This window comes from Alosa alosa, chromosome 18, assembly GCF_017589495.1.
Source record: "Alosa alosa isolate M-15738 ecotype Scorff River chromosome 18, AALO_Geno_1.1, whole genome shotgun sequence".
Lineage (NCBI taxonomy): Eukaryota > Metazoa > Chordata > Actinopteri > Clupeiformes > Clupeidae > Alosa > Alosa alosa.
This window is the reverse complement of record NC_063206.1, coordinates 15540921-15554762: the sequence shown is the minus strand read 5'-3', so window position 1 is coordinate 15554762 and position 13842 is coordinate 15540921. Positions and strand designations below refer to the sequence as shown.

The window sequence follows — 13842 nt, the reverse complement described above, 5'->3', positions numbered from 1 at the left end:
GTCTATTGTCTATAGTGTGCAGAACCGGTCAGGGTAGATTCAATTAATGTTATAGCTGGTTATAGACTCTAGGTGCAGTTGACAGTCGATCAGGTGATAGCTTTATTTGTAACATCTTTGTCCACTGAAGGATGTAAATGGTATGTCCTTGACTGTGTGAGTCTCTGGGTTCGGTTGATGGATGACGTGTGGACTTGCTCTCCCAGCAGAGTGAGAGAGGCCCAGTGTTTAGCTCAGGGCCTCCCTGCCTCACCTACACCTGCCTTTTCCTGAAACGAGAGACAGAGAGGTGGGACTCACGGGGGAACTACATTGTCCAGGCTACCAAAGAAATCGCAGATAAAATCTACCACATGGCCCAATACCTGAAGCGGAAAGGACCGATACACGTATGTCTATATAAGATAGATGTTTTGAATCTATGTGAAAATGCTTGAGCTCTATATATTATATTATATTATAATATATAATAGATATATAATAATATTGAACTTACAAAATACTGTTATTATCTATTATTATTTACTTATTACCCCAGTCAGACTAAAGCTTACATATTGATGATATTTACATTGTAATAATTTAGTAGCCTATATAATTCCTTGTTACCACTCCTTTCTCCAGTGTTGAATATATAATTCAGTGTGTAGTTAGTTAGACTCCAGTAGTTGTGTAGGCCACTCATTCTCATAACCCACCCCTGTACCCTAGAGCAAAGAAGCCTTTGTGTCCTCAGCGAAAACCATAGTTTCAAGCTGCCAGTCCATCACACAGTTCCTGAAAGTCATCGCCGACCACTGCTTGGACAAGCACTGCGCTGCCGACCTCGCTCTAGTGGTGGAGCAGATACTGACCATTACCAACCAGCTCACTATCATTTCTAGGTGAGAGAAACTCAAACAATGAGCATAACCCTGCTGTCAACACACACTACTTCAACCACCATCAGTGTGTAGGCTAGTACCCACACGGAAGATTAATGGCAACCCATTTTATGTGAGAATGCTCACCACACCCCAGCTTGAGATGAAGAGTGAGGGAATCAATCAGCCAATTACACAAACAGCAACCGCAAATAGCAACAACCCAATCTATGTATACAATGGCGTTGCATGTGACTGAGCAAGGCATGATGTGTCTGCAGTGTGAACGCACTGACCCCTGGCAGCAAGTCTTCAGACGAGTCTCTGGTGAAGAACGCTCAAAACCTGCTCCAGATCGTCTTGAAGGGAGTCCGTGCAGCTGAAACAGCCTGCATTAAGGTGAAAAAAAATACTGTGTTACCACCTTGTACCACCACATGAGGTATTCTATAGTAAAACATGTGTTTTATGTTTAATGTCAATGTCAAACATTAGACATTAACAATACAATGTAAAATATTCTCTTCACATTCTCTTAATTTCCATGTCTCTCTCCGAACCACAGGCTATTAAAAAATCATGCTAGAACTTTCTGAGTTAACTCTCAAATATCCTGTCTGAACCCTTTTTCCTTGGCATACCTTTTGACCAATCTGTCTGTTGGCCCAGTTGAGTGTGCCAACTGGAGACTCCTCTCTTGAAATGTGGCAGGGCCTGCGGCAGCCAGAGCCCAACACGAACGCAGCCAGAGCCGCAGCCTTGTGCTTCCAGTGGAAAAAGAACCTGCTGATCCACCGGGCGCTGGAGATCTCCAACCCGGAGACGGACGACCTGGGCCTCCGCAAGACCTCCCCTAGCTCGGCAGAGCCAAGCCTGGCTCCCCCGCTGCACGTGCTGGGTCAGCAGAACAAGTAAAGGAGCAGGAGCTCCACATGCTGGTGCACAAGACACAGTACTGGGATGCTCTTCATGCTATGTCATATATGGTTTCTGGTTTTGCTGCTTCATCATATACCGGTATGTGTATACTGTATATAAATCTATATAATAATATAGTAATATAATGCTAATTTCTGGTCTGGGGCTGGGCTTCTGAATACTTCTGTGGTTGCACTTGTTTTAGTATTCTTACATTTCCTGACATTGCTGTACATTTGATGATGTGTTCAGACACATGATATCAATGTTCATTTCCGACTTGTTCACACTATTTCTGAAGCCATGTAGATTTTTCTTTATTAAAGACAATGGATAAAAAATAAAAAGTCACACAAAAACTTATTTGGAGTGTTTCCTCTGACTGCATCTGTCAGCAATAACAAAATGACATGATTACTTGGACAAAGATTCTGGAAAGCACTGAATTTATGATAGAAAATAAGCTTTTTTAAAAGTCGAGCTTATACGTTTAACATACAGTATTTCAAAAAAACAATGTTTATCAACAAAAAATGAGAACCCCACTAAGATAGCACCATACAGCAACACAAGTCAATTGTCAATTGTTTTTTTTTTATAAAACAATTTTAACATTCTTCGCAGTCATACTGTAAATTAACTGAAAAACAAATGCCAAACACAGAGGACAATCATGGGTATAGAAGATTAGCTGGCTCTGATGATAATACTCATAGCACTGGAATATGAAGCTTAACTGTTTTCATCATTTCATAAAAAATTTATGTCACTATGCTTTATGTGAAACCTTTTTTCACACGATCATATACAATTAAAACGTTAATACCTAACTTACCATACGTCTCTTTGCAAAAGTAATCGTTTAATGTTTAACTTTTTGTATTACTAGAACTGTATATAAATGAAGTCTGAACCTGTCTCCATTCCATATATAATCAATTATGCAAAACTTCTTAACAAGAATTAAACTATGACACAGAGGTGTTCATGGGCAGATTTGCAGTAACAGAATGACATATAGTGCCACATTTTGAATGCTTTTAATTAGCATACACATACTAGTAGAGGCTTAAGCATATTCAAATGTGATCCTGCACAATACACCATTTTTCAAGTTAGCTTCATGGCTAACTAAGTCAGGACAACTACCATTGACATATTAAAGTAGCTGAGCTTGTCAGGTACCTTAGGAAAAGTACAATTCTTTTTAACTGGCACATTTTGAGCAAAATTAAGTTTTACATGAAAAAAATCCACGACTGCAATCAAATGTTTGAAGTCTGTGACATTTTAAAAACAGACACTGAATGCCATTCTGTTATGAGGAATCGAGCAACACTAGCGCAAGACTGGTAAACATTTCAGCAAGTGAAAAGTTGATAAATGTGTTCCCCAAAGGAACCAGTGATGCAAGAAAGATCATAATATGATGAAGAATATGTACAATACAAAATAAATAAATATATCATATTTGAAAAGAGATACCTCTACGAGTGCAGTGTGTGCGAGGGGATGAGGGTTGGAGAACGTTCCGGGAACGTTCAATATGTACAGAGTTCACGTAACCAGCAGAGGGCGCTGTGGCAGCCTCAGAGCTGCTCACTGACAGAAGGGTGAGGCGGTCGGGTCAAAGGTCTTAAACACGTCCTTTAGTGGTCTGTCCATCTCCTCATCGTCCTCCTCTTCCTCTTGCTTCCGCTCCTCATCCTCCCCTACCTCCATCTTCTCCTCCTTCTCCTCCTTCTTGTCCGGCTCCTCCGGTGGTCCAGCTGGGGCCAGGCTCGAGGCCTTGGCCAGCCGGGGGTCGCTGTAGGGTGGGCGGATGAGGCCGGCAAGGGCCTGGATGGGGAGGTTGTGGACGGCCGGGGCTGGGGCGGGGGTAGGGGCGGCGACGGGGGAAGTGGGGACACTGGGGATGGCCGCCGCCGTGCCGGTGCTTCCAGCCGCGGAGCCATTGGAGGGGCTGTCAGAAGTCTTTCCCTCGGGCCCTGAGCGGCGTGTGGGGGAGAGCTGGGCCGGAGGCGGGCTGCTGCTGCTGCCGCTGCGCTTCCCCAATCCCGGCTTGAGGATGCCCGTCTTTTTGGGCGGCTCGGAGGGCTCCTCGGCGGCAGCCTTTGGAGGCTGTGAGGTCTGGTTGCGGGGGTCGTACAGGCTGATGCCCCCCAGGAGGGTGGTGGGGCTCTCAAGACCCTTGCCAGTTGAGGCAGCTAGCCGTGGGGCGTAGGGGGGCAGCTTTTCGGGCTCCGCTCGCACAGCAGTGGCAGTGGCGGCGGCAGCGACGACGACGGACGAGGAGCCAGACGTTCCAGCAGAGCCTCTCAGCAGTCTGGGGTCCAAGACGCCGCCTGCCCCTGGCGAGCAGTCCTTCAGCGGCGGCGGCTTGGAGGAGGAGTCCAAGCTGGACGAGCGGCTGATCCGGGGGTCCTTGTAGGTGCGTGGGTCCAGCGGTTTCTCGCCGCCAGGTTTGCCGTCCGTACCAGGCCGACCGGTGCCGACCCTGCCAACCCCTTCCTTCAGACGGGCAGCCGCCAGCCGTGGGTCCGGTGGCAATGCCGCCGACGTCGGGGACACGTGCGTCTCAGGCAGCGACGAGCCAAATGTGCGGTTGAGCTGCGCGTCGGCTATGAGCGGCGGCAGCGGCAGGTTGATGGACGTCTCCTGCTTGGGCACCAGGAGCGGGATGAGGTCCTCGGGCGCCCACACCACCGAGTGGGCGAAGGCCGGCCGCTGGAGCAGGATGTCCACACGGATGTGGCTGAACTGCTTGAGCTGGCAGCGCGGGTCGCGGAGCGAGGCGGACGCCGAGGCGCTGGGCTCCAGCGGGATGAACACCGCCCGCTCCCGCAGCTCCCGCTCGCCCTCCTCGTCGTCCTCGCCGCCCGCCGACGGCTTGTGGCCGGGGTGCCTGTGAGCGTCCGACTTGGAGAGCCCCGCCGAGGGCTCCGGGGGCTTCAGCTTGCGCGGGTCCCTGGACAGCCGCGGGTCGTGGACGCCGGGCTCCGTGTCCGACTTGCGGGGGTCGGCGGCGCGCTGCCGCGGGTCAGCCTTGACGCGGGGGTCACTTGGGGGCCCCTTCTGTAGCCTGGGGTCACTCGGCGGTACCTGGGGGGGCTTGGCCGGTCCCTGGGCCTGCTGCTGGCTCTGCTGGCTCTTAAGCATCTCGTTCTGCTTCTTCAGGGACTTCAGGATGGATGAGACGCTGCCCCCGCCGTCCTCCTCATCACTCGAGTACCAGTTTGTCGTCTCATCTGAAACAGTAGATGTAGAAAGGGTTGTGCATAGGTATCAACTATGCTAGTGACCGACATGTCTGAAATGGCCAATGGTCTGTTTAGATTTAGGGGTGATTCAAGCAAAAAGTCTTAAAATGAGTTACTGATTTACTGGGTACCACCAGAGGGCAGTACATGTAAAACTACACTACCGTTCCAAAGGTTGGAGTCACTTAGAAATGTCCTTGTTTTCATCAATAAATGACTGAAATGGCTGATCTTTAATGCAATATCTACATTGCCCATTATCAGCAACCATTCATCCAATGTTCCAAAGCTACATTCCGTTTACTAATCTGATATAATTTTAAAAGGCTAACTGAGAAAACATTGGAGAACCCTTTTGCAATTATGCAAGCACATGATGTAATCTGAAAACTGCTGCCCTGATTAAAAAACAATGCAACTGATCTCAGCTGGTATTCTGTCTATAATGAAGTGGAATGGACATTTCTAAGTGACCCCAAACCTTTGAATGGCAGTGTATGTCAAACAGTCAAAGCACTTTAATAATGTTAAACTATGCCACTTTGTGGCAAATCACTTTATCTAAACACACATAAGAAGCAGGAAATAAAGAGCTATGAACATCCCTCTCTTACACTGATATAGCTACACCATATGACAAACCTCAATATCAATAAACATTTTTCTATCCCTACAGATGTATATTGTACTTCAGAGGAATGCAAAAAGGAATAAAATAGTAAGAAGAATAGTTCTTGAAATGAATGTGAGCTTAATAAAACCACCTGACAGGCCCTATTGGCCATGTGCACAGCACGTCCAGTAGGTGGCGTATGTCCATACCTCTGTCCCTGCTAGCAGGCCCAGCTCCCTGCCCCTCTGGCCTCTGGGGATCAGCCTGCTGCTGAAACTGCTGCTGCTGCTGCTGCTGCTGCTGGAACTGCTGCTGCTGGTGGAACTGCTGCTGCAGCGGTGGTGGCTGCTGCTGCTGCTGCTGCTGCTGAAACGGCTGAAACTGCTGCTGCTGCTGTTGTGGTGGTGGCTGTTGCTGCTGCTGCTGGGTGAGGTGGAGAAACAGGGCCTTCTGCACAGCCGGCAGGAAGCTCTGCATGGACGCCTGGGCGTCAGGGCCAGCCTGCTGCTGCTGCTGCGCTGTATGGCTGTCATCTGTCAGTGACAGGACAGGAGAGAAAAGAAGTGAGAGAGAAACAGAGGATGTTTCAACACCTGACAGAAGCAATGTTGTTGTTTTACTGTTGTCAATAGCCAAGATTGTACGTTCTAGGAATGTTCTTTCATGTTAAAGGATTTTCTTATCAAAGTTCATTAGACATAAGGACGTGAGACATAAGGATCTTTGTGGCCTACCTCCAGGACCCGTGTTCTGATTGTTCTGGTTGTTGAAGAATGTGTTGAAGAACTCAGCAGGGTTTTGACCCATCCCGGGGAAAGGCATGTTCTGCTGCATGTTCTGCTGCATGTTCTGCGGCATGTTCTGCGGCATGTCACACATCGGGGGGAACGGGGGTCCCCCCTGTGGTCCTCCCATCATCCCCTGAGGCCCCGGGGGCCGGTTCATGTGAGGCATGTTCCCGTGGAACGGTGGAGGCGGCCCACTTGGAGGCCCACCAGGAGGCATTGGAGGGCCCTGCCCAAACCCAGGAGGAGGCTGCTGGCCTGGGGCGTTGGGTGGGGCCCCTGGGCCCCCGTGCGGGAGAGGCGGAGGCCCACCCATGGAGCCTGGGGATCCCGGCTGCGGGGGCAGAGGGGCATTAGGGCCTGGGGGCATCATGCCAGCCTGGCCATCCTCGGGGCCCCCAGTGAATTGGGGTGGCCCTCCATTGGGGGAGTTGTTGTTGTAGAAACCTGGCCGGTTGCTATGGGGAATAAGCAAATAAGGGATGACAGTGTGAGTGTCGGGTGTAATTCTAAATCAGTTTGAAGAGGCAGATACTTACTATGTAGGAAAATTAAAAATGAAAGTCCACACATTACAACATACAATAGCCATTCAAATATTATTCTGATAAACTAAAAGGTACCCGAGGCCTATCTTCTGTGCCAGGTCCATGGTAGGCTGCACTTTGATCTCAAACAGAGAGGGGATCTTCTTGCCACCCTGGCTGCTATCCTGGGGGCTGCTGGACCCAGGTGTGGGCAGCAGACCCACCCCAGGTGGCGGTTTGGGGAGGGGCGCAATGCCCTGCTTCCGCAGATCCTCCAGTTCCTGCTCGTCTTCATCGGCGTTGTCCTCCTCTGTGTTGACGATCTGAGGAAGAACAAAAACAAGATGTCGTTGCTGGTAAGAACTGGTTCACAGAGCATACACATTTCAGTTTTTCTGAATCAAGAGACACTGTAATTCACCACTGCCATGCCATCATCCCAAGTGTTTAGAAATTGCACATGTTTGTCTGGGTGGTGGCTTACCTTATCCAAGAGTTCCTGTGTCACCTCGTTCAAAGCATCATGGGAGAATTTGCAGTTGTCTCCCTGATAGCACTTGGCTCCCGTGTGGAAAAACTTGCAAGGGTACTCCTGTGCATTTGGGGTCAAGGACTGCATCAACATACATCAACAAGGCATCTGTACAAAACAATAGCAAAGAATATAGTGGACAATTCTATCAATAAATGAAAGGAGCCTGAAAAGGATATTGTGCATATAGATGCAGTTGTCTCCTTTGCTGCAGTAACCCTGGAGGTAAAACTTGCACAGCTCTTTTTTCTTGTCAGGAACGACATGCTCATGATCAAACTTGCACTGGTCACCCTGAGGAAAAAACAAAAGACAAATATAGACCAAAGTCATAAAGTTGGTTTATTACCATTCGCCACTGGCTATGACTATGTCACAAAGCCAAATGACCAGAGAATATTGATTCATCTGAAAGAATTGTAGTGGATGATTTACTTTGATGCATCGACCCTCCAGGAAGTATTTACAGATGTATCTGCCATTGTGTTCCACTGTGTGCTGATTGATGAACTCTTGAGTCATGATGGGACGCTTTTTCTGGAAGCCAGGTGCGCCTTTCCCTTCCTAGAGTATCAACACAGCTTATCAGGTTATCTTCAATTCACCAATGTGCTCGGTTTCTGTCCAAATACCTCATACATTCTTGATATTTCATATATCAGTTGATCTTGTGTGACTCAAAACTACTTTGGAGTAGTAGGAGGACACAACACTGCAAAATCACAATAACAAATTGAAACATTTTTTTTATTTTGTTGTGATTTAGATTTTAAAGAAACGAGTGCTTACCTCTGAGCCGGCGGAAGAGTGTCTGGCAGATTTAGGCCCCTCGGTAGCCTGGTCGGCCCCTCGGCCCTTCCCTCGGCCCCAGTTCTTGCCCTTCTGTTTCTTGTTTTTGGGCATCGCACCACGGCCCCTGCCCATGCCGCCTCGGCCTCGCCCTCTCTGGCCACCAACTGCAACAAGCACAGAAGACATTAGTTAACCAAGGTAACGCAAAATGGCCTCGATTTATCCACCTCTATAATACAATCCACGATAGCAGAGAAAACGGAACACTGAAAATGGTGTCATAATTCTGTTGATAGAGAAGTGGGATCAAGCATCGTCAAAATTCCATTTCTCTTACCCCAAAAATAATCGGTGCTTTTTTAATAATGGCAGTTATATATAAATATGTGACAAGATTATTTTATACTCATTGGGCCCAATTCCCAGACATGGATCAAGAAGTTCGAAAGTCAAGGCTATTTATCAGTGGAGATCTTCATTGAAGTTCTCTTTTAGTTTAGAACCAGGCTTAATCCATGTCCGGGAATGCAGCCCGTTATGTTTATCATGGCAGAGAGACTGACAAGGCAGTGACTTACACCCACACATTTACACCCATTTTACAAAATATCCCTACATAAGTTCCCTTGTGGCTACAAAACGCTCAATAATATTTTCTTCTAATAAAGCATTTCATGTTGGAGTTACTTCAGGTTAATCTATTTTGAGGGGGTAGGATTTCTTTGGACGACTCTTATAAGCAAGTGTTGGAAACTCAGTTTTGTGTGAATGCTGGTGACCCACTGTTATTGCCAAACTTATGTCAGACACATATGCAACATGATCAGCATTCTAATCTCACTGCACTAAAACTGCAGTTCAAAAAAGTTCAAAATCAGGGTTCAACAATGGGCCGTTGGCACGGAGTAAAGTAAAAAAGCATGTCTGGTAAGTTGATTGGCCAGTCACTCGCCGGTCAGATCACCACGAGTCAGATAATTTCACCTGAGATGCTAACTGGTTGAAGCAGAGACTTTCTAATGAGGAGACACAGCACTCAAAGAATCTCCCATAGAAATGTATGGGGTTAGATTGTAATGCAAACATGGCAGTCGTCTACACATATTCCCCCCCTTCCGCCACCAAAAGTTGACATGTGAATACATCGTGCCAATCATGTGGTATGTTGTGAATACGTCGGGCCAATCATGTGGTATGTTGTGAATACATCGTGCCAATCATGTGGTGTGATCTCGCAGCTGGAGCGAGGTTGGTGTGTCGTGATTCGTGAAGCATTGCGCACGCGCAGATCTAGCCGATAAGTGCACAAAAAGCGTTGCAATATGGCCACCGAGTGGAGGGACTTTGGTTTAAGTTAAACATGTGAGGCTACTAAAATAAAAAGGGAATTCATTACAATGTAATAAATTAACAGTTTTGTGAAAAAGTAACATTTTTTGGCCAGTGGAGGAGGGGGGGGAACACTGTTTAAAGCAGAACCACAGCTCCTTACACTGCTGTTTCTGGAGGCCCTTCATGCCCTGCCTCTTGCCCTGGTCTTTGGGGCCTCCCTTCCCCGGGCCAGGGGAGCCGGTGCCTTTGGCGTGTCGGTATTGGGACAGCTCCTCGGAGAAGTCGTCGTCCTCCTCGTAGTCGCTGTAGTCGCTGTACTTGTCCACATCGCTGCTCTTGTGCTGGGCTTGTCTCTGAGCTTTTCCATGCCCCCCACCGGACTCACGTCCATGCTAGAGACATAGTTTAAGAAAAAAAAAAAACATTAAAAAAATCTTTCAAATCAAGGTGTAGTTGTTTTTTCCAGATGTTTTTCCTCTATAGCGATCCAAATTCAAGCAGAAATGCATTCAGTTAAACACAGGGCCATCTCTGGATATATACAACACAACAATCCAAGAGGCTGGCCTACCTGTGAGAACTGGTTGTCGTAGTCCCGGTATGGGCCCTGGTTCTTCTTACTCTTGGGCCTCTCTTGGCGGTCGTAGTCCGAGTCGTAGCTGTCAGAGCTGGAGCTGCTGGAGGGAGAGTGGTGCTGGAGGAGGAGGATGAGGAGGTGGTAAAGGTGGAGGAGGGAGGAGGTGGAGGAGGGAAGAGGTGAAAAGAAGGAAAAGAAATCTTAAGGGGCCCCATTACTACAGCTGTCACCCTGAGCATAAAACTACCCACAGTCTGCAGTCATTCCCCACTTTGACAACCCCAAACTACACTTAAAAATAAACAAATATTGCCACTGGTGGGAGCTATCCAACCTTTTTTAACAACTTAAGACCATGTTGGAAATATGTGAACATATATTCCATATGTGTAAATATGCTTTTTAAAACTTTAACATGTTATCCTTAGCCTGTTTTTTGTCAGCTCATCTGTACAGAAAGTTAACCAGTCAATGACCTGTCAGGAGTAAGAGACAAACAAGAGGCATAACATTAGATGTGGGGTCTGATCACATGACACCAACTTACCTTCTGTCTTTCCCGTCTCCTCCTCTTAGACCTCCTCGCAGATTTCTCTCTTGAGCGGCGGTGCTTTTTGCGAGCGTGTCTGTGAGCTTTGTCCTCTCTCTCCTTCTCTTTGTCCTTCTCTCGCTCCTTCTCCTTTTCTTTGTCTTTTTCTCCTTGCTCCTCATTAGCTGCCTTCACTTCCTCCTCGATGCCGATTCCTTCGTCATCAATTTCACCATCTTCCAATTCACCATCCTCCCTTGAAAGACAATTCAGACAATAATCAATAATCAAAAGTAATCTGTGAGCTTATACAAATATTTACAAGTTGCTATTTTGTGGTAAATCACATTAAGGGTTATGTCACTGTACCAAATTCCCTTAACTACATACTTCTCATTTCCAGAACTTCAGTCACTGCAACTACAGTTATCATCTTAAATAAAATGAGACAAGTTAAACGTGGATTCCTGTGAGTAACTCCACCAGAGTAACTTGGCTATATATATTGACCATGAACATCTGTTAATTGCTGTGTAAATACTAGCGTTATATGCTAAAAGGCCCGTAAACTACAGGTATATCAATTCTGATTGACACAAACCTGGCCTCTTCATAAGATCAAGAGTGACCTAATGACCACAGGACATGCAAATATAACGGTCATCATCATGTGAACAGGATAGTAGATGGTGTTTAGAATAACTTCTTAAGTTATTAAATTGATTAAAGTTATTATCACCTGGAAAAATATATCAGTATTCATAACATAAACATGGTAGCCTACTTGTAAGTTGTGATTTAAATACAATGAGGTATTCCACTTTTGACAGGCTAGGACCTGATTAATGTGACCAAACTGTGCAGGAGTGGGAATTTTAAGTGGGGATACTGTGGAGTAAAACGTAGGGCTTTTAGAGGGAAACATCTCGTCATAATTCTGAGAATGGTTTGTGACAATTTACTATGTGGCCCAAACATATTAAAGGGGAACCAGTAGGATTCAACATTCCATCACTTCAAGTTCACTTTTAGTCTTGAGGCATGATTTCCAGCCTTCTGCAAACTCTGGCTAACTGACAAAGATCAGTGGGACAGGAGGGAGGGGGTGGCCATGGGGAAACTGAGAATTTGTGGGTTTCTTTAGTTGTTGCTTTTTGCTTGTTTTTTCATCCAACAACACATACTGTGTGGAGGGGGGAGGCTGTCGGACCAACAGAAGTGACTGCACAAGCATGAGAAAAGGACAGAGGCTGGGGCTCGCTGGGGGTGGCTGGGGCTCAACATTGTCCAATGGATGAATAGAGGATGTGAACTGAACTTTCAAACAGCTAAGTCAACATGATTCTTATGCTCCCTACAGGCCACTGCAATGGCATTCGGAGTCCTTTAGAATGGGTGATTGTTCCATCAACTGCAGTGTATGGGCACGTCTGTTTCATCAACAGTGACAAAAGCTTATTCACTCACACAAGACAAATACAACACATGTCTATCAGCACAACTATTTAAAACAAATAGCAAATCACATATCCGTCATAATGTACTGGCATGCATACTTAATTTCTATGATTAGGGATGGGGTAAGTAAGTGTGTTTGAAAGAAAGAGTGAAATGGGGAAGAGAAAGAGAGAAGGAAGAGGAAAAAAAGATCTTTTTTGTCCTATTTTCATTAGGGGGAAAAAAGAAAATTGTTGGCTTTGTTGAGAAAAGGCCTCTCCTGAGGGTACCAAGTCCCAGCTTTCACTTATAATGAAGTATTATTATCAAGTATCAATTTCGCACCATCACTCTGTCAACTACACTGAACTATATCATATACTGCAAAATTATGACTTTTTGGTGAAGTAACCTCTGCCCCAGTTTAACATGTCAACAGAAATTGCACACAGCAGGCGACACCCAGCAATACAAAGTCTGGTCATTGGACCAGCTGGTAGTTAACAGCAGAGCAACAGTGGGCTGCTCTGTCCCTCCTAGTCTTCCCAACAGCTCGAGCGACCAGAAGGGCGTGCCAGAACATGTGAACGGGCGGGGCGTTAACTACGTCACAGTCGCATAATATGCAAATGCCTTAAAGACAACAAGCTAGTATAATACCTGTATGTTATTTTTTTTCCTTTTGTAGGCTGTTACCAATAAAATATGAACTGTTAGATTACATCGAGTTGATACGGATTTTCTACATTTCAACAATCTATTTAAGTTTACTGATATAATGGCAACGTTCAAAGTACCGTTGACAAAAATATTCACATGTCAAGGGCGGTGTTGAGAAGGAACTGCCCTTCTCTTCTGTCGGAGGGAAAACTGCAAATTCGCTATCGCTAGCACTGCAGCATTAACAAAATAAATGGCATGCACGAGAAGATGGTTATTAAACGGAGCGGGAAAGGCCTGTTCTCACCAAAACCCACAAAACGGCGCAATTGTCCTGTACGCTAGATGCTCGAAACTAGGAAAAGAATAACAGTTACTCAGGACGTACAAATGAACCTGTAGAGAAGAATGTTCAGATAAGAATGTTACTCGACCTTTCATCCCCTGCCAGTTCAGAGTCTGTCATGTTTTTGTCAAGAACAGGGGTAGGGGGACTGGAGAAAAGGCTCACAGAAGCCATGATGGTTGGAAACGGAAATGCCCTTCTCCGCAACAAGACTGAGTTGCATTCAGTCACTCAAAGGAGACGTTGGCTCGTGAGAGATGATGAAGGATTGTTATAGTCTGAAAAAACTCACGGTTACACGTCTCAACAATGAGACAGTAAACAGACATTATCCTCTCATTTCAATGATGATGTTTTAACGCTGTAAACACAGCTTTGATACCCCATCTTTGTTAATATCCCGTCGGATGACAGCTGTCTTGGTGAAATATTGGAGACGGAGGGTGAAACAAACAGAAATTTAATCATTTTCGCTGTGCTCAAATTCTTCTCTAGATATGGCGCCCGAAAGACATTCGCAAAATGGCTGCGATAAAGCATTGAAGACGATATAGCCCTCCTGGTGCAGAGGTGGACCAATCAGATCCAACGAGCTACCAGCGAGGGAACATAACAGAAACGTATAATTGGGTAGAATTGTAGACCCAGCCCACATGTTACAAATATTTGCA

General features: G+C 46.2%; 2 protein-coding genes across 2 annotated transcripts; one reads left to right on the top strand and one right to left on the bottom strand.

Annotated features, from left to right (window-relative positions):
* The first annotated feature begins 236 nt into the window (after window positions 1-236).
* Window positions 237-1788, top strand: LOC125311315 (vinculin). The gene is made up of 4 exons (XM_048269226.1): window positions 237-389; window positions 712-884; window positions 1145-1262; window positions 1533-1788. Exons 1-4 carry the CDS (start codon window positions 354-356, stop codon window positions 1776-1778), a joined length of 573 nt encoding a protein of 190 aa, XP_048125183.1. The 5' UTR covers window positions 237-353; the 3' UTR covers window positions 1779-1788.
* A 422-nt stretch (window positions 1789-2210) lies between these two features.
* LOC125311314 (zinc finger CCCH domain-containing protein 6) lies at window positions 2211-13755 on the bottom strand. The gene is made up of 12 exons (XM_048269225.1): window positions 13260-13755; window positions 10747-10984; window positions 10194-10316; window positions 9783-10014; window positions 8288-8454; window positions 7934-8062; window positions 7678-7792; window positions 7451-7560; window positions 7063-7289; window positions 6389-6897; window positions 5864-6187; window positions 2211-5029 (listed from the first exon to the last, which is right to left on the bottom strand). The coding sequence occupies exons 1-12, from the start codon at window positions 13343-13345 to the stop codon at window positions 3381-3383; spliced, it is 3909 nt and encodes a 1302-aa protein (XP_048125182.1). The 5' UTR covers window positions 13346-13755; the 3' UTR covers window positions 2211-3380.
* Between the last annotated feature and the right edge of the window lie 87 nt (window positions 13756-13842).

Excerpts from the sequence above, each read along its gene's own strand:
- LOC125311315 (XM_048269226.1), top strand. The coding sequence starts at position 354 with ATGGCCCAATACCTGAAGCGGAAAGGACCGATACAC. Across the intron at positions 390-711 it reads AGCGGAAAGGACCGATACAC|AGCAAAGAAGCCTTTGTGTC; the intron begins GTATGTCTATAT and ends CCTGTACCCTAG. Across the intron at positions 885-1,144 it reads CAGCTCACTATCATTTCTAG|TGTGAACGCACTGACCCCTG; the intron begins GTGAGAGAAACT and ends ATGTGTCTGCAG.
- LOC125311314 (XM_048269225.1), bottom strand. The coding sequence starts at position 13,345 with ATGGCTTCTGTGAGCCTTTTCTCCAGTCCCCCTACCCCTGTTCTTGAC. Across the intron at positions 8,455-9,782 it reads GGGCCTCCAGAAACAGCAGT|TTGGTGGCCAGAGAGGGCGA; the intron begins GTAAGGAGCTGT and ends TGCTTGTTGCAG. Across the intron at positions 7,290-7,450 it reads CACAGGAACTCTTGGATAAG|ATCGTCAACACAGAGGAGGA; the intron begins GTAAGCCACCAC and ends GTTCTTCCTCAG.